This window comes from Bufo bufo, chromosome 4 (genome assembly GCF_905171765.1).
Source record: "Bufo bufo chromosome 4, aBufBuf1.1, whole genome shotgun sequence".
Classification (NCBI taxonomy): Eukaryota; Metazoa; Chordata; class Amphibia; order Anura; family Bufonidae; genus Bufo; species Bufo bufo.
Genome location: NC_053392.1, coordinates 241746199 through 241773672, shown reverse-complemented (window position 1 = coordinate 241773672; position 27474 = coordinate 241746199). Strand labels below are relative to the sequence as shown.

General features: G+C 43.2%; 1 protein-coding gene across 1 annotated transcript in view; it reads right to left on the bottom strand.

Annotated features, from left to right (window-relative positions):
- Positions 1-13281: 13281 nt before the first annotated feature.
- LOC120999139 overlaps positions 13282-27474 on the bottom strand; it is a 260278-nt gene continuing 246085 nt past the window's right edge. The window contains exons 63-67 of the mRNA XM_040430012.1: positions 25454-25607; positions 23407-23589; positions 21099-21142; positions 20872-20981; positions 13282-13344 (exon numbers count right to left, since the gene is read on the bottom strand). Coding sequence (XP_040285946.1) covers positions 13282-13344; positions 20872-20981; positions 21099-21142; positions 23407-23589; positions 25454-25607 — 554 coding nt within the window. The remainder of the gene's footprint in view (positions 13345-20871; positions 20982-21098; positions 21143-23406; positions 23590-25453; positions 25608-27474) is intronic.

Here is a 27474-nt window from a genome sequence, read left to right as displayed (position 1 = left end):
GAGGGAACTCCTGGGTTCCCTCAAGGAAGGGTATGAGAACGATCACCTCCTCACCTACCCACCTGGAGCTGTAAACCTTACTCTCAAGGGTGGCTACTGGTTGTACCGGGATCAGCAGTTGTACGTACCAGAATCTGCACGACTTGACGTACTTAAACTCAACCACGATTCCAAACCGGCCGGCCATCTGGGTATCAGAAGGACCCAGGAGCTCCTCTCCCGTTTCTTCTGGTGGCCAACTTACAGAAAAGATACCGAGAGGTTTGTCTCCTCATGCACGACGTGCGCCCGCAACAAGACCCCCCGCTCCTCCCCCGTGGGCTTGCTATGTCCACTTCCGGTTCTCTCCCGCCCCTGGGGTTCAATCTCCATGGACTTTATTGTGGAACTTCCTCCCTCCAAAGGCATGAACACCGTTCTGGTCGTCGTCGACCGTCTCACCAAAATGGCCCACTTCATCCCCTGCAAGGGCCTACCTACCGCCAAACAGACGGCCGATCTCGTACTCCGAGAGGTTTTTAGGCTACATGGGGCCCCGGACGATGTTGTTTCGGATCGGGGAGTACAGTTCACTTCCAGGTTCTGGAGAAACTTCTGTCAAGCCCTTGGGATCAAGGTGAACCTGTCTTCTGCGTTCCACCCCCAATCCAATGGGCAGACCGAGAGAACGAATCAAACCCTCGAGCAATATTTGCGCTGTTTCGTCACCCATCTGCAGGACGACTGGCTGGACCACCTCTCTACGGCCGAGTTCGCCTATAACAATGCGGAGCACAGTTCTACCCAATACAGCCCGTTCTACGCTAACACCGGCCTACACCCAACCTTCATCCCTTACTTGCCCATTTCCACCACAGTCCCAGCTGTGGCCGAACGTCTTGCAAGTCTACAACAGGCACAGGAAAATATTCGGGACAATCTACATCGAGCCCAGAGCCGCTTCAAGCAGGCAGCGGATAAACACCGCAAACCCGCTCCGGAATTCCAGGTAGGGGACAAGGTGTGGCTCTCCACCAGAAACCTAAGCCCAAAGGTTCCCTCCCGGAAGTTGGGCCAAAAATACATGGGTCCTTTCCGGATCACGGCTCGAATCAACGAAGTCACCTTCCGACTCGACCTTCCCGACTCCATCCGAGTGCACCCGGTTTTCCACTGCTCTCTCCTGAAACCACATGTTGAGAACACTTTCCCAGGCCGCCACCCCCCTCCTCCTCCTCCGGTAAGAGTACAAGACCAGGAGGAATACACTGTGGCCAAGATCCTTGACACCAGACTCCACCGTGGAAGGCTGCAGTATCTAGTTGGGTGGAAGGGCTATTCCCCCGAGGATAACTCCTGGGAGCCGGAGGAAAATGTCCATGCCCCCAGACTGGTAAAATCTTTCCACCAAAGACATCCCGATAAACCATCATCTGCGGTGCCCGGAGGTCACCTTGGAAAGGGGGGAGTACTGTCAGGATTCGAACCAGCGACCAGCCATGTCCCAGGCAGTAGCTCTAGCCACTAGACTACCAACCCTTCTGGACATTTCCTTCTACTGAACTCTTTGATCTACCTTGTTCCAGCCTTGCCTTGTTAATCTCTGTGATTCCTTGCACCTGTTACTTCCTCTTTATAAGCCCAGCCTCTTGCACCAGATCCCTGCTGGTTATTGTTCTTCTGGACTTGATCCTGCTGCATCTACTGCTGTTCCTCTGTTACTACTGCTACTAACTTGACTGCTGCCGACCTTGGAATTGTCCCCGACTACTCTTCTGCTTGTCCCTACCAACTGAACTGCTTCCACCGTTCCCGATCCGGATTGTCTGACCACGCTCACTGCCGCCTGCCCTGACCCACCGCCTGCTAACCGATTACGCCTCTGCCTGACTTCCTGCAACTACAACCTGCCTGCGGTCCTTGCCACTGGGCTCCACCGCCAGCCAGCTGTCCTCTGACTCAGGTGAGCCTGTAGGATTGCAACACTAGGGGTGCATCAGGGGGCTTGAAAGGGTACATGGTGTAAATAAACCAGTCCAGCAAAATCTGCCTTCCAAAAACCATATGGCGTTTCCCTTCTTCTATGTCCTGCGTTTAGCCAAATAGTAGTTTACGACCACATATGGGGTGTTTCTGAAAACTACAGAATCAGGGCAAACCCATATTGAGTTTTGTTTGGCTGTTAACCCATTTTTTCCAGTAATAAATTAAGGGTTAAAATGGAAAATTTTCCAAAAAATAGAAATTCCAAAATTGTTTCTCCATCTGCCATTAACTCTTGTGGAACACCTAAAGGGTTAACAAAGTTTGGAAATCCAGTTTTGAATACCTTGAGGGGTGTACTTTCTTATATGGAGTCACTTTTTTGGAATTTCTATTCTAGGGGGTGCAAGGGGGGGCTTGAAATGGGACATGGTATAAACGAAACCAGTCCTGCAAAATCTGCCTTCCAAAACCCATATGGCGTTCCCCTCTTTCTATGTCCTCCTGTTTGGCCAAACAGTAGTTTACGACCACATATGGGGTGTTTTTGCAAACTACAGAATCAGGGCAACCCATATTGAGTTTTGTTTGGCTGTTAACCCTTACTTTATTGTTGGAAGAAAATGGGTTAAAATGGAAAATTTTCAAAAAAATAGAAATTTCTAAATTGGTTCTCCATCTGCCATTAACTTTTGTGGAACACCTAAAGGGTTAACAAAGTTTGTAAACCCAGTTTTGAATACCTTGAGGGGTGTACTTTCTTAGATGGAGTCACTTTTTTGACATTTTTATTCTAGGGGTGCAAGGGGGGGCTTAAAATGGGACATGGTATAAACAAAACCAGTCCTGCAAAATCTGCCTTCCAAAACCCATATGGTGTTCCCATCCTTCTATGTCCTCCCGTTTGGCCAAACAGTAGTTTACGACCACATATGTGGTGTTTCTGCAAACTACAGAATCAGGGCAACCCATTTTGAGTTTTGTTTGGCAGTTAACCCTTGTTTTTTTCCTGAAAAAAATTGATTATATTGGAAAATTTTCCAAAAAATCAAAATTCTTAACCACCTCAGCTCCCCTAGCTTAAACACCCTTAATGACCAGGCCACTTTTTACACTTCTGCACTACACTACTTTCACCGTTTATTGCTCGGTCATGCAACTTACCACCCAAATGAATTTTACCTCCTTTTCTTCTCACTAATAGAGCTTTCATTTGGTGGTATTTCATTGCTGCTGACATTTTCACTTTTTTTGTTATTAATCGAAATTTAACGATTTTTTTTGCAAAAAAAATAAAATTTTTCACTTTCAGTTGTAAAATTTAGCAAAAAAAACAACATTCATATATAAATTTTTCTCTAAATTTATTGTTCTACATGTCTTTGATAAAAAAAAAATGTTTGGGTAAAAAAAAAAATGGTTTGGGTAAAAGTTATAGCGTTTACAATCTATAGTACAAAAATGTGAATTTCCGCTGTTTAAAGCAGCTCTGACTTTCTGAGCACCTGTTATGTTTCCTGAGGTTCTACAATGACCAGACAGTACAAACACCACAGAAATGACCCCATTTCGGAAAGTAGACACCCTAAGGTATTCGCTGATGGGCATAGTGAGTTCATAGAACTTTTTATTTTTTGTCACAAGTTAGCGGAAAATTATGATTTTTTAATTTTTTATTTTTTTCTTACAAAGTCTCATATTCCACTAACTTGTGACAAAAAATAAAAACCTCCATGAACTCACTATGCCCATCACGAAATACCTTCGGGTGTCTTCTTTCCAAAATGGGGTCACTTGTGGGGTAGTTATACTGCCCTGGCATTTTAGGGGCCCGAATGCGTGCAAAGTAGTTTGAAATCAAAATGTGTAAAAAATGGCCGATGAAATCCGAAAGGTGCTCTTTGGAATGTGGGCCCCTTTGCCCACCTAGGCTGCAAAAAAGTGTCACACATGTGGTATTTCCGTACTCAGGAGAAGTTGGGCAATGTGTTTTGGGGTGTCATTTTACATATACCCATGCTGGGTGAGAGAAATATCTTGGCAAAAGACAACTTTTTCCCATTTTTTTATACAAAGTTGTCATTTGACCAAGATATTTATCTCACCCAGCATGGGTATATGTAAAATGACACCCCAAAACACATTGCCCAACTTCTCCTGAGTACGGCAATACCACATGTGTGACACTTTTTTGCAGCCTAGGTGGGCAAAGGGGCCCACATTCCAAAGAGCACCTTTCGGATTTCACCGGCCATTTTTTACAGATTTTGATTTCAAACTACTTCGCACGCATTTGGGCCCCTAAAATGCCAGGGCAGTATAACTACCCCACAAGTGACCTTATTTCGGAAAGAAGACACCCCAAGGTATTTCATGATGGGCATAGTGAGTTCATGGAAGTTTTTATTTTTTGTCACAAGTCAGTGGAATATGAGACTTTGTAAGAAAGAAAAAAAATAATAATCATAATTTTCCGCTAACATGTGACAAAAAAAAATAATTCTAGGAACTCGCCATGCCCCTCACGGAATACCTTGGGTTGTCTTCTTTCCAAAATGGGGTCACTTGTGGGGTAGTTATACTGCCCTGGCATTTTTGTATTCCTGCCAAATAAGGGTGACACCAAGTCCCAGACTGTCTTCCCACTGCTCCCCAGGTAGTCAGGGCAACCGACCGGCTCCAGGGTCTGATCTTTTCCCTCATAGATCCGAAATTTGTGGGTATAGCCTGTGGCCCTTTCACAGAGCTTATACAATTTGACCCCATACCGGGCGCACTTGCTTGGGATGTGTTGTTTGAAGCCATGGCGCCCGGTAAAATGTATTATGGACTCGTCTACGCAGATGTTTTGCTCAGGGGTATACAAATCTGCAAATTTCTGGTTGAAGTGGTCTATGAGGGGCCGAATTTTGTGGAGCCGGTCAAAAGCTGGGTGGCATCTGGGACGGGAGGTTGTGTTGTCGCTAAAGTGCAGGAAACGCAGGATGGTTTCAAAACGTGTCCTGGACATAGCAGCAGAGAACATGGGCATGTGATGAATCGGGTTCATGGAACAATATGACCGCAATTCATGCTTTTTGGTTAGACCCATGTTCAGGAGAAGGCCCAGAAAAATTTTCAATTCGGAAACTTGGACTGGTTTCCAACGGAAAGACTGGGCATAAGAGCTTCCCGGGTTGGCGGCTATAAATTGAGTGGCATATCGATTTGTTTCTGCCACGACTAAGTCCAAGAGCTCCGCAGTCAAGAACAGCTCAAAAAATCCTAGTGCCGAACCGATCTGAGCTGTCTCAACCCGAACTCCAGAACTAATGGTGCGGCTGAAGTTGGGGACTGCCAATCAGGGTTTGCCAGCACCTCAGGGACTCTAGGGGCTCTACGGGCCTGTCTTTGCGGTGGCTGCGACGGGGTAACTATTGCACGTGCCACCGTACCAGCTTCAACTGCCCTTCTGGTGCTCGCCACTTTACCATGTTGTACGGCAGTGCTGGTACTAGGTCCAGGATGGGCTGCGCTGCTGGTGTATGCCTCACCACGTAATCCGACAGCGCCAGCCCCACTCTGCTGCCCTTGAAACGGATCCTGCGCAACCTGTGGTCTAGCAACAAGGGGCCGGGTACGCCTGGTGCTATCAGGGACCTCAACCTCCTCGTCCGAACTTTGGGTCAGACTGCCACTGCTTTCTACAGGTTCATATTCTGACCCGCTAGATTCGTCAGATGAGGGTTCCCATTCCTCATCCGACTGGGTCAGAAGCCTGTAGGCCTCTTCAGAAGAATACCCCCTGTTTGACATTTGGACTACTAAATTTAAGGGTATTCCCTGAGACTACCCAAGAAAAAAAGCAAGCCTGTCTTACAAAAGGGAGGCTAGCGAAGTAAAGGAGGCCGCTGCGATTGATAAAAAATATCAAAACTGATTTTTTTTTATCGCCGCAGCGCTTGTAAAGTGATTGTGCAGTGATCAAAAAACAAAAAAAAATTTGTCACTGCGGCGGGGCGGGTGTAGGTGAACGCACATGTGAGCGACCGATCAGGGCTGATCGGGCAAACACTGCGTTTTGGGTGGAGGGCGAGCTAAGGTGACACTAATACAATTATAGATCTGACTTTGATCAGTTTTGATCACTTACAGATACTATAAGGCTGGGTTCACACTTGAGCGTTTTACAGCGCGTTCAAACGCGCTGTAAAACGCTCAACACATGAAAACCAATGCTTCCCTATTGCCCTGGTTCTCACTTGAGCGTTTTACAGCGCTGAAAAACGCGCTGTAAAACGCCCTACGCTCAAACAAGTACTTGAGCTTCTTTGGGGCGTTTTGACGCGCGTTTGTGGCCATAGGACATTGCAGTCAATCACACAAACGCGCGTCAAACGCGCGTTTACTATTGCAAAAAACGCTCGTCAAAAACGCGCATATCAAACGTTAAACGCGCATATCAAAGACGCTCAGGTCTGAACCCAGCCTTAAAGTACAAATGCCGATTAGCGATACGCGATCAGCGAATCAGTGACTGCGGTGCAGTGGGCTGGGTGCTAACCGACACTAACTACCTAACCAAGGGACCTAAACTATCCTAAAACTATAAATCAATACCAGTGAAAAAAAAAAAGTGACAGTTTACACTGATCACTTTTTTCCCTTTCACTAGGTGATTGACAGGGGCGATCAAGGGGTTAATTGGGGTGATGGAGGATGATCTGGGGGCTAAGTGTGGTGTTGGTGGGTACTCACAGTGATGTGTGCTCCTCTGCTGGAACCAACCGACGAAAAGGACCAGCAGAGGAAGACAGAAGCCATTTAACACATTATATTTATAAATATAAAGTGTTAGATGGCTTCTGATTAGATTTTTTGAAAATCATCAACCTGCCAGCGACGATCATTGGCTGGCAGGTTGATGACGAACTTTGTCTACCCAGAGTAACAGGACCGCCGCAAAGACGCAATCCTGCGTACGGCGGTCCTGAGCAGGTTAAATTTTATGTCCATTTGCCATGAAGTCTTGTGGAAGACCTAAAGGGTTAACAAAGTGGTTTCTATTATGTAAGCCTCACAAAGTGACTTCAAACCTGAACTGGTCCATAAAAAGTGGGATTTTGAAGATTTCTGAAAAATTTCTAAATTTGCTTCTAAACTTCTAAGCTATGTAACATCCCCAAAAAATAAAATATCATTCCCAAAATGCTACAAACATGAAGTAGACATATGGGGAATGTAAAGTCATCACAATTTTTGGGGGTATTACTATGTATTACAGAAGTAGAGAAACTGACACTTTGAAATTTGCAAATTTTTCCAGATTTTTGTTAAATATGGTATTTTTTTATGCAAAAAAATTTACTTTTTTGACCAAATTTTAGCAGTGTCATGGAGTACAATATGTGACAAAAAAACTATCTCAGAATGGCCTGGGTAAGTCAAAGCGTTTTTAAGTTATCAGCACTTAAAGTGACACTGGTCAGATTTGCAAAAAATTGCCTGGACCTTAAGGTGAAATAGGGCTGTGTCCTTAAGGGGTTAAGAAAGCCTTTGACATATGCTGAAATTACAATATCATATTTTAAAGTTTCAATGTGTTGTAGACATTAAACACTACTGCATAGTTTCATAAATTAAACATTTAGAAGGTAAAACATTCCTTAGTTTGATATAAAAATCTAAAACAAGAATAGATTATTCATTACTCAGGACAATCGAGAAGAACAGTGCATCATAATTTGCTATTTTGTTCAAGTTTCAAAGATATACATTTTTAGATATAATTTAATAGAAAAGAATATATTATTATACAATACATAATAGGATAAAAAAAAATAAAGCTTGTGCCTTCTCATATAGCTACCCATCATTACAGTCCAGTGATTAAGATCTAGTCCAGTATCTGCAGTGGCCAACTTGTAAACATTTTCATTTGGGTAAAACAGTACGAGTGTTAAAATAAAACAAAAAATTGTTTATTAAGTAATCAAGTATAAAAAGGATAATCGGGTGTGAACCCACTTAATTCTTACACACAGGCACTGGAAGGCATATATGGCTCAAATGGTGGAACTCTGATCTAGAGCTACCGCCAGTCAGAGCAATGGTCATATCACTGAGCCAGTAATCAATATACCCTGGCAGACAGCAAAGATCAATGTGTAATATATGCCAAGAGTTAGTAACTGTCCCTGATGGTAAGTTCTAACAAGGCTACGAAAATATAATCAGGGACAGGATTTGCGGATCCCAAGTCTGCAAGCTGGTATACCATACACGCCAGCAGATAGTGGGTAACCACAAAAATACAAGCGTCAATTAGGGTCTCTGCCTGACATAACCCAGCCTGGTAATTGTAATGACCAGCTGGTTACAGCAGATGGCACTGCCTGACGTAACCCAGCCTGGTACTAGTAATGACCAGCTGGTTACCACATACTGCTCAACGCGTTTCTCTGGTGATAGAAAGCTATCCCACTTCATCAGGAGCACTTCAGACACTTATTCAATCAGGACCCCTGCCTAACACTTTCATCTAAAGTTCAGACGCTGTCATATGTAGTGACTGCTCTGGTGTGAGTAGGTTAGATTGATCTATAGTGTAGCTAATAGGTTCCAGTGCAGGGTGTTAGGTAGTGTGACAGGTTCTGCTGTCCATACATACATGCTACAGACATAGTGCTGTGATACACATAAAAAAACACTTTATCCAGCTCACCTTCCTGGTCAAGTATGTTCACCCGACTCCTGAACCTTTGGGGTGGGTCCCCTTTGCAATCAGCAAGAAACTTGGAAACGAAATGGTTCTGGATTCAAATAGAGGTCCTCTTTAAAACTTCTTCTTTATTTATTTGTCATTCATTTACAGCAGACAGCCACTTGGTACACAAGACAAGTTGACGCGTTTCGGGTACTGGACCCTTAGTCGTAACAATACAACACAGTGAAACACAAAAATTTTAATGGATTTTGAGCCCACCTCTCCAGGTTTCTGGGGAGGAGAGCAACCTTCTCATTGGTTGTTTCACTGCAGTGAACACCCATCATCTAGACTGCTAATCACAGAGTAGATGTCCTTCACATTGTGCTGGATTTCTCAAGTCCATTATCCCCGTATGTGGTATGCCTAATTATACTTGGCTTGAGAATGGAAGAAAGAAAAACCGCACAATATGAGTGATGTACTACATATAAAAACATATGGTAACATTACTAAAATGACCTTGATCATGCCAATAAATTCTCAACATAGGGGATCTGTTTTTTGCCTCTAGGAGGAAAGTATATATAATTAGAAATAAAAATAATAGATATAAACATATAAACTTGACCTCCCTGCAGCAATTTTACTGATAGATGTACATTAACTCCCTTTTTAAGTTCAAGCCGACCGGGACTCTAGTATTTAATTTAAATATCCAAAACGCCTCCCGCAGGAGAAGTTTTTTCCGATGGTCCCCACCTCTTGGGGGTGCAATTACTTTCTCAATTGCAAAAGCATTAAAGCTTCTAACTCTGCGGGCATGCATCTGCACGAAGTGTCTTGCTGCATTGGAGATATTCAATGCGTTTGGATTATTAATGTAATTCAAATGCTCTAATAGCCGATTTCTGAATTTTCGCATTGTACTCCCGACATACAGCAAGTCACATTCAGTGCAACAGATAATATAAACCACCCCTGTAGTGTTACAATTGATATAACTTTTGATTGGAAAACTACAGGAGTGGTCAGAATTTTCAAAAGATTGTAAAGGAGTCACGTAGTTACAGGTTTTGCATGGATGGCCCCCACACCTAGTGAACCCCTTATAGCTGAGCCAGTTCTGTTTTTTGTTTAAATTCCGACTATTGGAGGTGAATAGAGACGGAGACAGAGAGCAGGACAACGTAGCCGCCCTTCTTGGAACTATTCTGCAGCCAGATTTTAATGCATTATATAAGATGTCATCATCATATAGTATCGGCAAGCATGCCTTGACCACAGAACAGATTTTATTAAATTCCTTACTGTATTTAATGGATAAAATCGGAACTTTATCCTGCTCTCTGTCCCCATGTCCCATCACCCTCCTTCCTGGATTTCTGGATTCTCTCCCCTCCTTTTTAGAAGCAAAAAGCATGTCAAATCAATTTTTCTGCAACGCAATTTTCCTGCCCCTCAACAACATCCAATCAGGATAGTTTCTTGCTTTTAACCTCTTATCAACTAAACTAAATTCCTCTTCTAAGTACATAGGTAAACTGCAATTTCTCGCAGTCCGAATGTATTCTCCTATCGGGATCGCTTTTATGGTGTGCAGAGGATGATGGCTTCTGGCATTCAGAATTGAATTACCCGCCACTTTTTTCCTATATGTTCGAGTATGAACAGTCTCTTTCGGGCAGCCATGGAGTGTCAAGTCCAAGAAGTCAATACTGGATTCACTCACCACGAACGTGTATCTGCCGTACCAGACCAATTCAGACAAAAACGGGTTGTTCGCACTGTAGACAAATTTGTCTTCCCAGTATGCCATAGTTAGATTTGCCAATGAGGGCGAAAATTTCGCCCCCATTGACACTCCACGTATTTGTAGATAATGGGCACCATCGAACATAAAATAGTTATGTGTTAATAAAAAGTTCTCAACTTCACATGCATAGTCTATAGACCCAGAACTCAGTCCCGTATGTCTATGGACATGACACTCCATGGCTAACATGGCGACTCTATGAGGAATAGAGGGATACAATGCTATTACATCAGCCGCAATCCATTTATAATTTGATTCCCATTTGAGACTGTACATGCCTCTTAATACATCTGCCGTATCCTTTAAAAAACCTGGTGTGCGCCTGACCAACGGCTGCAATAAATTATCCAGCCAATTGCCCAGGCGCTCTGTCAGGGACCCCATTCCCGACACTATTGGGCGCAAGGGGGGAGGGTGGACATCCTTGTGGATCTTGGGCAAGGCATGCATTATGGGAGTCACAGGCGCATCAACGCATAAATACCTGAACTCGGTCTCATTAAATATACCTAAGTCCCGGCCCTTTTGTATCAATATCATATACCCAGTTTCATATTCCTTAAGTGGGTTTCTAGTTAATTTTCTATACGTTGATGTGTCTGATAACATATCCTGCATCTGCTTATTATATACCATACTGTCCAAGACAACCACCGCTCCCCCCTTGTCTGCCATTTTGATTACAATCTCATCACATTTTTGCAATTCCGTGAGGGCCTGGATCTGAGAGCGGGTTAGGTTGTCAGAACCTCTGACATCATTCCTCTCTAATTCTAATCTTCCCAGCTCTTTTTCCAGTACCTCTTGGAATATATTCATGCTATCTGTGCGTGACATAACTGGGTAAAATTGGGGGTTACGGGTATACAATTTCCTACCCTGTTTGGCCAACTCCATGATTCCCTGCTCCTGCTGAAGCCCCGCAAGGCAACACAGTGACACTTGTTCTTTGAACAGTAAATCCTTGTATACATTCTCCTCCTGGGTCTCTGGTTGTATCAGCGGGGCATCAGCAGGAACGGGGATATCATGGAAATGTCAGGAGACTGTTAGATTACGGACAAACTTATTAATGTCTAATATAGTAGAAAATGTGTGGATGGCGCAAAATTGAGCCCTAATGACAAGACATGTTCCTGCTCATTGCTTAATGCAATATTTGACAAATTTAATACATTTAAGTAGTCCCGAGTTACTTGTGCATTGTCTGAAGTTGGGTTGATCTTGGATGTTGCTGTCTGGTGTTTCCGTCCAGCTCTGGTTCTACGTTTTTTGTAACACCCCCTGGATTTCTTTTATCTTTATCTGATTTAGATTTTTTATAATATGATGCTTTATTCTCGCCGGTGTCAGATGGTATGGAAGGGACGGATGCACCAGACTCAATGTCCAATGTCCCTGCTGTATTCGAATAATCCGACATATCAGTGTCCGAAGAAAAGCTGACTCGGGATACTCTTTTTTGCAATTTTCCTTTTTTTCGGTTTTTCAGGATCGATTTGGGTGTGGAGTGCACATTATCCCGCCTCCCCCATTCATAAACCTGATTAGACATATAATCATGGAGATTCCGTTGATATTTATTATGCTTGAATTCCATGATATTGTCCTCTAGCTGGTTTATGGATACTTTCATTTGCTCTTCCAGAGTAATAAAGTCCGCATTTGTATTATATTTAGACAAGGACTCTTTACAGGATTGTATATCCACCTGTAAGCCCACTAGCTTATCATTCTCACATTCAATGATCAATTTCATTAGCTTTAGTGAGCATTCTGACAGGATGATATTCCATTTAGAGACAAAGTCCTCTGAAAAAATAGTGGTGGGGATTTTTTTAATTCTCAACCCACGTGGGATCATGCACTTTTCAGTGTATTTTGTGAGGGTGGTACAATCCCACCAAACCCGGGTTTCCTGTGTCAGGAGTTTTTCCAGATCACATAGCTTGCTCTATTTGAATCCAGAACCATTTCATTTCCAAGTTTCTTGCATAGTGCTGTGATGTCACAAGTTGCACGTATTGTGAAAAAATATGCGCATCATTAATTGCCGAAAATATTGGAGCACTCTATCTGCATATAAAGCTATTCTAATGTTCTGCATTGCCAACCATTTTCTCCAGTCTCAGGAAACTTATACCAGCTTGAAACATGTAGCATACGTGACCCACGCCTGTATTTCACGTGCATTAAGCGAATATTACATTGCTGATTTTCACAATCAAGAATATAATTGCAAATTCTCAAATTCGCGAATATATGACGAATATTCTACAAAATATTTGCGAAATATCGCAAATTCGAATATTGCTCTTGCCGCTCATCACTACTTCTAACAGAAGAATGGCTGGTGACAGTTGAAAATTTCAACTAAGAGTTTGTGACCACCTCAGTTAGGAGGACAAGAAATACTGTAAGGAAAAGAACAAACAGCAGGTTGCACTGTACAGATACAGATTTATTGAATAGATCAGTGTATTCAGATCCAGGACCTTGTTTAAAAAATGTAGAATATTTTTCATGGCACATTCCTTTAAATATTTAAAATGTACCAATAATGTAGAGCACAAAACAACACATCTGAATTCTGATAAGTCAGAATTGAATTGCATCCTTTGAGGATAGAGTTCATACAGTATTTCATATGGTAAATATCTTTGATGTATTTTACAAGGTGCAATACTGAGGGAGGTCAGCACCATACACATTCAGAATCAACTATGCCTTGCAATCACTAGAGAATTTTTGTTCTCTGCACATTAAATATATCTCAATTTTAGATATTCAACTAAAATATCATAGAAATAAAATAATTTTATTCAGAAGTCATTCCATTCTTGACCGAGCCCGGTATTATTTCTGGTCGTTTTATCTTAACCTAGAGGGGGGGAAAAAAGATATGCCGTTGGAAAGGTTTACAAATATGGACTATTTCACATAGGTTAAAAAGACACAAGACCAACAAGTTCAACCTTTCTCAATCAATTATACAGGATTAATTGCTATTTAAACCTAAGATTCCCAACACTATTTTCCCACTATTTTCTATTCTATTGTTTACATGGTCTGAATGGGCCACCGGTTTACCAGAGGCTCTGCCAGAGAATCCTACAGCGGGCTCAAGCTCTGACATAGAATCCTATAGTGGGACCAAGGACTGTATTTCTAACTTATACTGCTCTAGACAATGAGATCTAATTTTTCCCAATGTAGACAATGCTCTCAAAATTCTAGTGCCTGAATATGTGCATACAGATGAAAGAGGGGCATAAATAGAAAATAATAGGCGCCACAGTAAACTTTTAAACCTATAAATTAATTTAGGCCATAGATCAGAGTCCATAAATTTACCAAACCCCAGTCCAAACTCCCTAAATGAATCAGACTCCAGACTAGATCAACTAAATTCATCAGACCCCAGACCAGACCTCCTAAATGAATTAGACCCCAGATCAGTTCCCTTAATTACCATATTTTTTGCTTTATAAGACACACCTAGATTTTTGAGGAGGAAAATAAGAAGAAAAAAAAGTTGAACCAAAAAGTGTGCTTTTGGTGGGTTTTGAACTAATGGTGGTCTGTGGATGACAGTGTTATGGGGGATCTGTGGATGACGCACTGTTATGGGGGATCTGTGGATGGCACTGTTATGGGGTATCTGTGGATGGCACGGTTATGGGGTATCTGTGGATGACACGGTTATGGGGTATCTGTGGATGACACGGTTATGGGGTATCTGTGGATGACACGGTTATGGGGTATCTGTGGATGACACGGTTATGGGGTATCTGTGGATGACACGGTTATGGGGTATCTGTGGATGACACGGTTATGGGGTATCTGTGGATGACACGGTTATGGGGTATCTGTGGATGACACGGTTATGGGGTATCTGTGGATGACATTGTTATGGGGATCTGTGGATGACACTGTTATGGGGGATCTGTAGATGATACACAGTTATAGGGAGATCTGTGGAGGACACTGTTATGGGGGATCTGTAGATGATACACAGTTATAGGGAGATCTGTGGAGGACACTGTTATGGGGGATCTGTGGATGACGCACTGTTATGGGGGATGTGTGGATGATACACTGCTATGGGGGATGTGTGGATGACACAAATATAGCATCTTATGTAATGGGGGTCACTATTCACACAGGGACAATATACTGTGACACATATGCTACTGTGACCAGCATAAGATGATCTTTATGCTGGTCACAGTATCATACAGTATGTGTCACAGTATTTTGTCTCTGTGTGAATAGTGACCTCCATTACACCACCGGGCACCCGCTCACAGCAGTCTTTATATGTAAAATATTTTTATGTAATGCTCCAGCACTGACTGTTTTCTTCTGTAACAGTACTCACTATCAAAGCAGTGGTCCGGCCAGCAGCGTAACGTAACTCACTCCGTTAGTCACGCTACTTCCAGCTTCATTAATTAAGTGGGAGGAGTGTAGTGTACGGGGACGGTAATGCCCGTCACTACAAAAGGGTCACCTTGTGTGCTGTCGTGTCCCCTTATTTATGGGGAGGTTGGTTATAAAATGTAATTGAATGTAATGCTATGTATTTCCCTGTTACTGTGAAACTTGCATGTACAGGCCTGCTAGGGGGTGTCATTCCAGCTTTTAGTCATTAGAGGGAGCTAGGGAGCCGTAGTTTATATAAGGCCCGGCCTAGGAAGTGAGGGGAGTTCAGAAGTTTCTAGAGTCTAAGGAAGCAGTCTAGTCTAACCAGTTGGAGATTAGACAATGTCCGAGTCAAGCCCAGGCCTGAAGCCTGCAGACCAGGAGAGGGTATTGTAGTCCCTGTAACCGGGTTCCAGATTCAAGAAGAAGGTTCCCCTCCTGAGTTCCCATATGCAGAAGCAGGAATACCTCATTTAAAGAGCCTGAGGAAGCTGAGAGGGACAGAGGCAAGCCAAGGAAAGCAAGAGGTACTTAAGACCACAGAGGAGGTACTTTATAAGGATAAAACCAAGGATATACGCCAGAGCAGGGCATTGGACCTTGGAGAAGAGTTTCTATGTTCCAGGATCAGTCAGGAATAGAGTGCAAGCTGCCTGTACTGCAAGTCCTGAGTTAAACACTCTGAAGTCACCTTGCTGTAACTGTATTGCCTGCATCAACTGTATTGAAAAATCGACTGTATGCAAAGGAACTGCGTTTCCGTTAATGTCCCTATATTTATGATAACTACTAAAGTTGGAGTTCTGCTTTAACCTCACGTGTTCCTCAGTTATTCCTGCTATCCGCAAACGGCGTGCCACCGTTTAATTGGCACTGGCGTCACGAACATTTCCTATCATCACCTGCCCTTGCAGAGAGTCAGCCGTCTCAGGTCAGTGTCTATTGCACTACAACACCCAGGGACATTTATAAACACAACTTGAGTACGCTGCACCTCTCTTTTGGCGTCACGAACAGGATACGCACGCTTTCTAGTGCAAGAAGCGTGAACTTTGTGCCTTATACCGTTGCCCTGTGACCAAAGTGACAATTTGCCTGTTTTATTAAAGTGGACTTTGTGGACTGAAAAGCATACCCAAAGTGTACCTAAAACCTCCAAAAAGCGCTGTGCAGTGTTGCGCTATCAAGAGGAAGAAAATCGCCGCATTGGAGTGTGGTTTTATGGACTTTTTATCATCCTGCTTGCTGTCAGTGAATCGACAGCGTTTCTTGCTAAAGATGGCCGCTGAGCTTGCTGAATTTACTGCTGCGTCATCTTCATCCCGAAAATGCGGGAAAAATTGGCGCCTTTCTGATGAAGAAGCGGGAAAGGGTTCAAGGTCAGGCGCCACAGCCTGTCTGGACATTTGCATGTCTGCCAGCATGGACTCCGCCTTCCATATACTGGAATACCTGGGGGGCGGCCTCCCAGGGCAATGGGAGGATCTGGCTGAACTTGTTGGCGCCACCCTGTCGCTCTCCAGAAAAGGATCGAGCATGTTGGAGAGTGAACAGAGCTTTGCTGCGACGTCCACGCCTGAAAGACCGAACATGGACATTGGTGTAGAGCCAGAAGAGGCTCCACCGGCCTACTCTCCGGGACCGGAGAAACCCACCTGCCTGCCACGGGAGAAAGAACCAGAGCCCTGCTATGGCTCTTGGAGAGACTTCTTTCAGCCCTCTTTCAAGTGGTCTTCGTTAATGGCAGAGATCCGGGAGGCCGCTATAAAGCGGAATACAAAGACTAAAATCTATTATGAGGAATTGACCAAGACTATCCATGAACGACACACCAGCACCCAACCCCGCCTGGAAAGGAGAAAGGGGTTGGTGGTGTCCTTTGATAAAACCCGTGGCTACGGGTTCATCCAAGATTATTTGACTGGCAGAGACTTATATGTTAACAGAAGATCTGTCAAAAGAGACTACCTCCCTTCCTATCAGCACAGCCTCCGCGAGGGAGAGGAAGTGGAGTTCACCCCTGCCGAGAGCCTGAGAGGCCCTTATGCAACTGCCGTGACCCGTCCCAAGCGAGGACCTGAGGACTGGGAAGCAGAAGAAGAAGACTACTCTGGCTGCGAGCGGGAACCGGAACGCTCTCCAGAGCCGGCCCATCACGCCTTCCAGGAGCGGAGCTCCTTCATTGGGCCTAACGTCTTCTGGCAGCCAACCGTGTTGGAAAAATGGGTGAGCCCCTATCCTTCCCCCGAGCTGCCCCGTCGGGAGAAGACCATACAAGATATGGAAAACTTAAAAGGACTTCGCAATACCTTTGAGAACATCCGGAGGGGTCGGAGACCCGATGCACCACCAGAACCTGCAGAGGCCGAGTCCGCGCCATCGTTGACTGTACCTGCGCCGGCGGCGCCAGCAGATGACAGCGACTCCGACACGGAGAGCATCGGTGAACAGACTGTTCGGCTGGAGGAGAAGTTGCGGGAGCTGCGCAAGATCGCGACCGCCAGGATCCGGACGCCGCCAAAGAAGGATGAGGTAAGGGTGCCTGTCACCACCCGTAGACCACCTTCTGCTGCCACCGCTCCGTCGGTGCCCCAAGGAAGACCCGTTATTCCTGTGAGTTGCTGCACCGAGCCCACCGGACCGCGTGCGGCGGCGGTACCAACTGCCTTACATCCCACAATCATCATGCCGGGACCAGTTCGGTCCACCCAAGGGTTTACCCCTGGGCCCATGGGGCCAATACCTATTAGGGGCCCCTTTACCTTGCAGCTGCCCCCTAACACAGTTATGTGGGCACATCCTCCTGTAGAGGACTACTACAGGCCGTACTTGCCAGCAGAGCCGGGTAATTATGACATACCCCTGTGAATCAGCCTGCTAGGCCTTTGATTTATTCCACCCAGGAATTATGTTGTTAACCCTTTCAGGACAGGAGTCCTATGTTTACTGGTCGTTTGTTGCTGCTGCCAGTTCATCCACGGCTCAGTGGTGGGTGTTGACCACTGAAGTATTAAAGTCAACGAAGCCCAGTTTGTTTCCAGGACCTCCTGCCTGCTTTTGCTATCCCACGCCAAGTTGTGCCTGTTCCTTAGTTGCACCTTTTTACCCTTAACCCCCTTTTCAGGTTGATCAGGGGTGTTACAGCACTTGTCTTTGCTGTCATTTTATTGTGCCATTTCATACTAAGGAACCGTGCCCGGAGACAGACTCAAAAGAACCTGAGCCTCTGAGATTTTTGCTCTTTTAAAAGGAAATGTGCCCAGAGATGGACTCCACCGCATGAGAGCCTCTGTCATTTAATAGGAAAGTAATCTGGGTACGGACTCATGTTTGTTCTTTGAGCCTCCAAGAACTTTTATACTGTTTTATCTATTTCGCTGTTCTAATATGGACTTATTCATTGTTATGGACTATCCTGGTTATAATGTTACGCTGTGCCAGGTCAGCGCCCCAGTTCCATTCACTATCCTGAGAAGAAGAGAACGACGCCCCTTGTCACTACCCTTCACCTTTATCAATTGGACCTGATCTGAATGTAAATGCAGATGAATTACATATATGTATGCCTGCATGTGTTTTTTCTGTTTCAGGTAGAGATTCCAGTTGGGCGAGCCCTGATGGAGTACGAGGTCGTACTTAGCTTAAAGCAGTGGGGTATGTAGTGTACGGGGACGGTAATGCCCGTCACTACAAAAGGGTCACCTTGTGTGCTGTCGTGTCCCCTTATTTATGGGGAGGTTGGTTATAAAATGTAATTGAATGTAATGCTATGTATTTCCCTGTTACTGTGAAACTTGCATGTACAGGCCTGCTAGGGGTGTCATTCCAGCTCTTAGTCATTAGAGGGAGCTAGGGAGCCCTAGTTTATATAAGGCCCGGCCTAGGAAGTGAGGGGAGTTCAGAAGTTTCTAGAGTCTAAGGAAGCAGTCTAGTCTAACCAGTTGGAGATTAGACAATGTCCGAGTCAAGCCCAGGCCTGAAGCCTGCAGACCAGGAGAGGGTATTGTAGTCCCTGTAACCGGGTTCCAGATTCAAGAAGAAGGTTCCCCTCCTGAGTTCCCATATGCAGAAGCAGGAATACCTCATTTAAAGAGCCTGAGGAAGCTGAGAGGGACAGAGGCAAGCCAAGGAAAGCAAGAGGTACTTAAGACCACAGAGGAGGTACTTTATAAGGATAAAACCAAAGATATACGCCAGAGCAGGGCATTGGACCTTGGAGAAGAGTTTCTATGTTCCAGGATCAGTCAGGAATAGAGTGCAAGCTGCCTGTACTGCAAGTCCTGAGTTAAACACTCTGAAGTCACCTTGCTGTAACTGTATTGCCTGCATCAACTGTATTGAAAAATCGACTGTATGCAAAGGAACTGCGTTTCCGTTAATGTCCCTATATTTATGATAACTACTAAAGTTGGAGTTCTGCTTTAACCTCACGTGTTCCTCAGTTATTCCTGCTATCCGCAAACGGCGTGCCACCGTTTAATTGGCACTGGCGTCACGAACATTTCCTATCATCACCTGCCCTTGCAGAGAGTCAGCCGTCTCAGGTCAGTGTCTATTGCACTACAACACCCAGGGACATTTATAAACACAACTTGAGTACGCTGCAGGAGCATGACTGACTGAGTGACGTCTTGCGCCGGCCAGACCGCTGCTTTGATAGTGAGTACTGTTACAGATGAAAGCAGAGCCATTGCTGGAGCATTACATAAAAAGATTTTACATATAAAGACTGCTGTGAACGGCGGCCCGGTGTAATGGAGTACAGTGAGTGCACCGGGCCTGCTCACAGCAGTTTTCATATGTAAACTCCATTCATGTAATCCTAAAGCAGTGGCTCTGCTTTAAACTAGCACAATCCTCTGTAGTAGTACTCACTATCAAAGTGGCAGGCAGGCCGGAAGCGTAACCTCACTCACTCATTCACGCTCGCTCCTCCCACTTCATTAATGAAGCAGGAGCGTGAATGAGTGAGTGAGGTTACGCTTCCGGCCTGCCTGCCACTTTGATAGTGAGTACTACTACAGAGGATTGTGCTAGTTTAAAGCAGAGCCACTGCTTGAAGATTACATGAATGGAGTTTACATATGAAAACTACTGTGAGTGAGGCCCGGTGTAATGGAGTACAGTGATTGCACCAGGCCCCGCCTCGAGTGAAACAGCAGTTTCCAGCCTCCAGCCCCTCCTCGCTGATACATTGCAGGCCGCTCTGTGTAGCATAGCGGCCGGCGATGTATCAGTGTCAAGACATTTAAAAAGCACACCATTCATTTTATAAGACACACTGCCATTTCCCCCCCCCCACTTTTGGAGGAAAAAACTGAGCCTTATAAAGTGAAAAAAAAACGGTACTTAGACTCCACACCAAACCCACTTAATTAATCAAAACCTAGATGAGCTCCATGAATTAATCAGACCCAAGATCGAACCTCCTAAAGAAAGATGATGGCAACAACTTAAAATTGTAGAAGCTTATTTGGGTTGTGTTTTCATTTCTATGATAGACTTGTTTAGATCCTGTGATCACCATGGTCATAACTATAGATCAATCACACCCTGGAAGGGTCTGTCTGTGCCTCTTCATGTTGTGCCCCTCTCTGTCCAGCATAGTGTGCATTTCGCTTGTTCATCTGGTACTCAGCGTTACATTTACATCACCAGATAATCACTAGCAAGTGTTCCTATTAACGCTCGATACCGACTATCTTGGCCTATATAAAGGGCCCCTACACAGCTCAGAAGTCTCCTTAGGGCACATGCTGTGTGTGAATAACGATAAAATACTGTGACAACAGAGGATTCTACAGTGTTCAGGAGCAATCTAGTAATAATTACTGTTCATCAACTAACATAAACAAGAGTAAATTGTTTTAAAAAATGCTTCAAGTGAAGCCAAACATTATTATTATAGTCATACCGGTATAAAATAAGGAAATTAAGCTGTACTGATACATATTTTGAAGATGTAACATATTAGTTCTCATACCTCTACTAAACTATTGACTTTTTCAAGGTGAGGTTTCCAGTTGACCAAATGTGGAGCTTTAGTGCCTTCTTCTGAACTTGGAATTTCTGATTCTCCAAGCCGCTCAAAGGCTAAAATGGATTCACATAATAAGTGTTAGTACTGTTAACATTAAGAAATGAGCAAATAACATATATATATATATATATACATTTTATTGTTAACATGAGATATGTACTTGTACTTACATGAAAATAGAGATGTTTTCCAGCTAAACCGGGTTTCGTACATTCTAATTAAGAAAATAAAATAAATAATATTATATTAGTAGATGATGAGAGAAAACAACACTCAAAAAGTTAAAAGGGTCAAAAGGTGAAAAAATGCACTTAAAACTATGAGCAAGGCAGTACTTAGATAGTGTTACAAAAATGGCATTTAGCACAAATTTATTAAGCTTATGCTACACGTTTTATAAGCCAAGATTGACATTTTCTGCATATTACAAAAAACAGGTGGGCTTACCCTACACCAGATTCATCAACAGGACATGCTCCCTGTTATAATATTTGGGCTTCACTGCACTATGGGAAAGACCAGTGCATCTCTTATACGATGTGTATTAATAAATCCTCCTTTACATGTAAAATGGTAGAATAACTGGCATGCGTTCGGTGTCATTTTTATGATTACATACAGTACAGACCAAAAGTTTGGACACACCTTCTCATTCAAAGAGTTTTCTTTATTTTCATGACTATGAAGGCATCAAAACTATGAATTAACACATGTGGAATTATAAACCTAACAAACAAGTGTGAAACAACTGAAAATATGTCATATTCTAGGTTCTTCAAAGTAGCCATCTTTTGCTTTGATTACTGCTTTGCACACTCTTGGCATTCTCTTGATGAGCTTCAAGAGGTAGTCCCCTGAAATGGTCTTCCAACAGTCTTGATGGAGTTCCCAGAGATGCTTAGCACTTGTTGGCCCTTTTGACTTCACTCTGCGGTCCAGCTCACCCCAAACCATCTCTATTGGGTTCAGGTCTGGTGACTATGGAGGCCAGGTCATCTGGCGCAGCACCCCATCACTCTCCTTCATGGTCAAATTGCCTTTACTTTCAAAGTTTTCCCAATTTTTCGGCTGACTGACTGACTTTCATTTCTTAAAGTAATGATGGCCACTCGTTTTTCTTTACTTAGCTGCTTTTTTCTTGCCATAATACAAATTCTAACAGTCTATTCAGTAGGACTATCAGCTGTGTATCCACCTGACTTCTCCTCAACGCCACTAATGGTCCCAACCCCATTTATAAGGCAAGAAATCCCACTTATTAAACCTGACAGGGCACACCTGTGAAGTGAAAACCATTTCAGGGGACTACCTCTTGAAGCTCATCAAGAGAATGCCAAGAGTGTGCAAAGCAGTAATCAAAGCAAAAGGTGGCTACTTTGAAGAACCTAGAATATGACATATTTTCAGTTGTTTCACACTTGTTTGCTATGTATCTAATTCCACATGTGTTAATTCATAGTTTTGATGCCTTCAGTGTGAATCTACAATTTTCATAGTCATGAAAATAAAGAAAACTCTTTGAATGAGAAGGTGTGTCCAAACTTTTGGTCTGTGCTGTACATTTACATGTTATTATAAAAGAAAAATGAATGTGGCCACTATATCTTTATTTCTACACATGTTCTAGGAACAGCATTCATCTTTACACACAGCTCGGTGCTCCAGTTAAAAAATGTCCGCTGACAGATTGTCATGTGACCAGTCCTGTCCAATCACTTAGCACAGCATTAGAAACTAGCACATGAAAAGTGCTGTGAGCAATGATAGTCAACAGAGGCTGCTGATGGATAGAAATAGTCACATGATCCTCCATCAGTGACCTTTTTCTTTTTGGACCGGAGCATCTGGCTGTGAGTTATAATGAATGCTGTAAACAAGAATTAAAGGGGCTTTTCCAACATTTTTATACTGATGACCTGTCCTCTGGATAAGTCATCACTATCTGATTGGTTGGGTCCGTCACCCAACTCCCCTACTGATCAGCTGGTTGAGAAGGCAGTGGCGCTCCTGTGAGTGCTGTGGGCTTCTCGCTGCTTTTTCTAGGTCAGTGACGACACGTTCATGTGTCACCTGGCCTAGGAGGATGTACAGCGCTGTACTTGGTGAGCTGTGAGAAGGCGACAATGCTCACAGGAGCGCCACTGCCTTCTCAAAACAGCTGATCAGCGGGGGTCCTCACCAATCAGATACCTTTTCAGAGGATAGGTCATCAGTATAAAAATGTCGGAAAACACTATTAAGCATTTTAAACCTAAATCTAACATTGGTGTGTGCCTCTTAATAAATTTGGAGCATATGAAACATGTGAACCTGATTACCAAGACTGACATATGAAATGACAGTCTAAGTAATTCAAGCCTATAGTGGCCAATCCATTTAATATTTCACAGAAAATTGCATTGCTCTGACAAAAGGTAATTTTCTTTTTTTTTTTTTTATGTGCATTTGATATAAAAATCTACAGTAGTTGTCACTTACTCATCTGTATCACCATGATTCTGTTTTCTCTTTCTATACCACCGTACTCCAAACCAGATTCCCAGGAGCAGCAGAAGAAGGAAGGCCAAAGATCCAAATAATATGCCAAAGAATGCATTCAGGTTCATAGAGAGATTTTCACATGTTGGTCCAGATGTGATATATATAGAAAAGGGTTTACAACTGAAATAAGAAAAATGCAGAAAAATATAAAGTCTTGTTGTGTTTATATATGATATCATGAGTATAAGAGCTAAACTGATCACACGGGAGGCTGGTATCCTCTAGCTGTAGATGGCATTCCCTTTATATTGCTTGGAAAGAATTATTCAGGGTGAAGACCATTTCTATGTATGCTGAATTTACACTTGCAAATTACTACCGACAAATTAGATTCTATTTGGCATAAATTAAAACATAATCCAGTTAGAACATATTTTTGTTTTTCTTCCTTTCTAGCCCACATAGGGGAGTGATAACCACAATGGTTTCCGCAGTGTTTGTCAGGTGCATTGATAACTGAGTTTGGGGCTAGCAGCCCTCTACAGAATAAATGGTGCGGCAGCATCCATGTGATACCTGCTGTTCCATGCATACAGTTGAATGGAACCCACATTCTCTGTACCAGTGGTTGGCCCCCACCAATTAAATGTGGATAGGGCATAATTTAAATATAAATGGAGTAAAAAAAACATTAAAATAAAGTAAATCTTAACAGGACCCCTAGGAGAGACAATAAGAGTCCTGATTACCTTGCCAACTCAGGATAACTGACAGCTCTCCCTGTATCAGTGTGTGCACAGAAAGCTGTCAATCATACAGTGTGGGTAGCGGAATCATGACTCTCACTGTCTCTCCTAGGAGCCTTTATTTTTCCCAATAATTGCCTGCTGTCTTAGAAGAATCCAGCTCCCTAAATACCAATACCCTTTATCTCTATATTATCTAAATTCCTGTTAAATGTACCGTATTTTTCACCCTATAAGACGCACCTGCCCATAAGACGTACCTGGGTTTTTGAGGAGGAAAATAAGAAAAAAAATATTTTGAACCAAAAGGTGTGCTTTTGGTGGGTTTTGAACTACCGTAATAGTGGTCTGTGGATGACACTATTATGGGGGATCTGTGAATGACACTGTTATGGGGGCATCTGTGGATGGCACTGTTATAGGGGCATATGTAGATGGCACTGTTATGGGGCATATGTGGATGGCATTGTTATGGGGGCATCTGTGGATGGCACTGTTATGGGGGCCTCTGTGGATGGCACTGTTATGGGGGCATCTGTGGATGACACATATATAGCATCTTATGTGTCATCCACAGATCCCCCATAAAAGTGTCCCTGTGTAGTGAATGGGGGCGGCATCTGTTTCTGTAATGGCAGCGGGGCCCGGTGCAGTCACTATATTCTACTACACCGGGCCCCGCTCTCTGTAGTACTGTATACGGTAATCATAAACTATTCCAATCATCTTAAATCTAGCGCTATACTAATTACAACTAACTTCTTGGCAGTCAGGAGGCCAGGCGGGCACACGTAGCGTAGCTCACTACGCTCACTGCGCCTGCGACGCCTGCTTCATTCATAAAGTGGGCGGCGCAGTGAGCGTAGTGAGCAACGCTACGAGCTCCTGCCCGGCCTCCTGACTGCCAAGAAGTTAGTTGTAAGTAGTACAGCGCTAGATTTAAGATGATTGGAATAGTTAAACAATACCCACAAGTTTGATATGATTACCGTATACTACAGAGAGCAGGGCCCGGTGTAGTAGAATACATTGACTGCACCGGGCCCCGCTGCCATTACAGAAACAGATGCCGGCCCCCAGCCCCTCCTCCCTCTCAGCATATTCACCGGACGGCCGCAGCATTCGCCCCCATAAGACGCACTGCTATATATTTTTTTTGGGGGGGGGAGTGCGTCTTATAGGGCGAAAAATACTTGTATGTTACAGTACTGCTGTATGCTGTATAATTGCTTTTAGATGACTTCCTGTAAATCCGTTTTGAACATAAAATACTTTAAAATGAAAGCATAACAACATACCTGCAGCTAACATTTCCATCAAGAATCTGACAGATGCCATCATTCTTACAGTATGCACTGTTGGCACACTTTGAGACACACTGCAAGTTCGTAGGATCCAAGTCGTATCCGTTATAAGGACAACTGGCATACTTCAGCAAATCTTGTACACTCGCTACGGGAAAAAAGAACAGCTATGAAACAAAGTGATGCTGACAATTATAAGACTTATGGTTTGTATTATTAATAATAATAATAATAATAATAATTTTTATTTATATAGTGCTCTCATATTTCACAGCACTTTACAATAGGAGGGTTCATGTACAAACAGAGTCATACATTACATTGCAACAAACAAGTCAAAAATTAAAACAAGAGGAATGAGGGCTCTGATCGCAAGAACCTACAATATGTTAGGAGATACGAGTGATAAAAAAGGTAAAAAGTGCTTGTCTTGTACAATGATCCAGCCATCTTAATAAAATAGAGGAGTAGATATAAAGCTGCAAGAGCCAATCACTAGCAGATATCTGTAGTGCTTCTAAGTGCATGGGGTGTGGTGGATATAGCTGGATGATGGATCAGGCTATGAAGAATGAGATTCATATTAAGCCTTCCGCAGGCCTACCTGCACTACATGTGCTTACAGTCAGGATGCTGGATTTTTTAAATATATATATATATATATATATATATATATATATATATATTCCTTTCATGGTCAGTGTGTGAGACCAGATGCTAAAATTGTTGCGAAAAAGTACCTAGCACATGATAATTTTCACGTTATATCCCACTTTACCTCTTTCCCCATTATCCTTAGCCCTCCAAGTATACAAGTCCTGAGCCAAGGGAAGAGTAAAGCAGAAAGCCATGATGTCATACAACACAGGTCCCTAGAGCTCATGCCATGGCATAATTATGGCACAGGCTTTAAGCAGCTTCTCTAGCTATCAGGCAGCCAAAGTTCGGCAACCAAATGTCAAAGACAACCAGGGATCCTGAAGTAGGTAGAACACATTTTTTAAAACTATAGGACTAAAGATTCTAAAAAATCATAAATGATGTCCCTAAAAGGATATGAAAATAATCCTGCATTATTCACAAAAAAATAAAAAATAGAAAAATTACATTGAATCACATTGCTAGCCCATCAAATAAAAGGTTATAACCCCCTTAAAGGGGTTATCCAATTTCAATAAAACCCCCCCCCACATGTGCCAGGACCCTCACCAGTAATATACTTACCCTGCTCCCATGGCGGCGGTGTGGGGACCAGGAGTGGCGCCGGAAGCAGGGAATGGGGTAAGTATATTACCGGTGAGGAGCTCGGCACATGTTGGGGGGGGGGTTTCTTGAAATTGGATAACCCCTTTAGGGACACAGCCTATTATAGACTTCAGGATGCTTGAATGTCCACATTTCATTGAGATAGCCATGTGGGGGCTTTTTTTTTGTGGAACAAGTTATGTACTTCTGGCGTATATATAATGTTTTATGTATAACTTATTAGTCAATGTGGAGATGACATTCACTGTGCTGTGTAAGTGATATAATAATTATTAATAATTATTCTGTGAGTTAAAATGATCATGGCAATACCAAATATATATTTTTTATGTTTTTATATGTGGGTATGCTTCTCACGCAAAATCGTAATCTTGAATATCACATAGAACATATGATAAAGCCCTGGGCATTGAGGTGTGCGAAAATGCCCATGCTATTAAAATATAAAAGTATTTAGTCCATAAGACAAACAGCGATATGGGAAAAAAATCTAAATGGCCAATTCAACTTTTTTTGGTCTCTTCACTTCCCACAAAAATATTTGCTTTTTCCAACTTTTTTCAGTATTAAAATGCAAGAAAAAGTATACATATGTGGTATCGTTGTAATCGTCCTCACCCAGAAAATGAAGGGAACAGGTCAGTTTTACCACATAGGGAACGCTGTAAAAACAAAACCCATATAACGGTGGTGGAATTGTGTTTTTTTTTTATAATTCCACCCCATTTGGATTTTTTCCCACTTCCCAC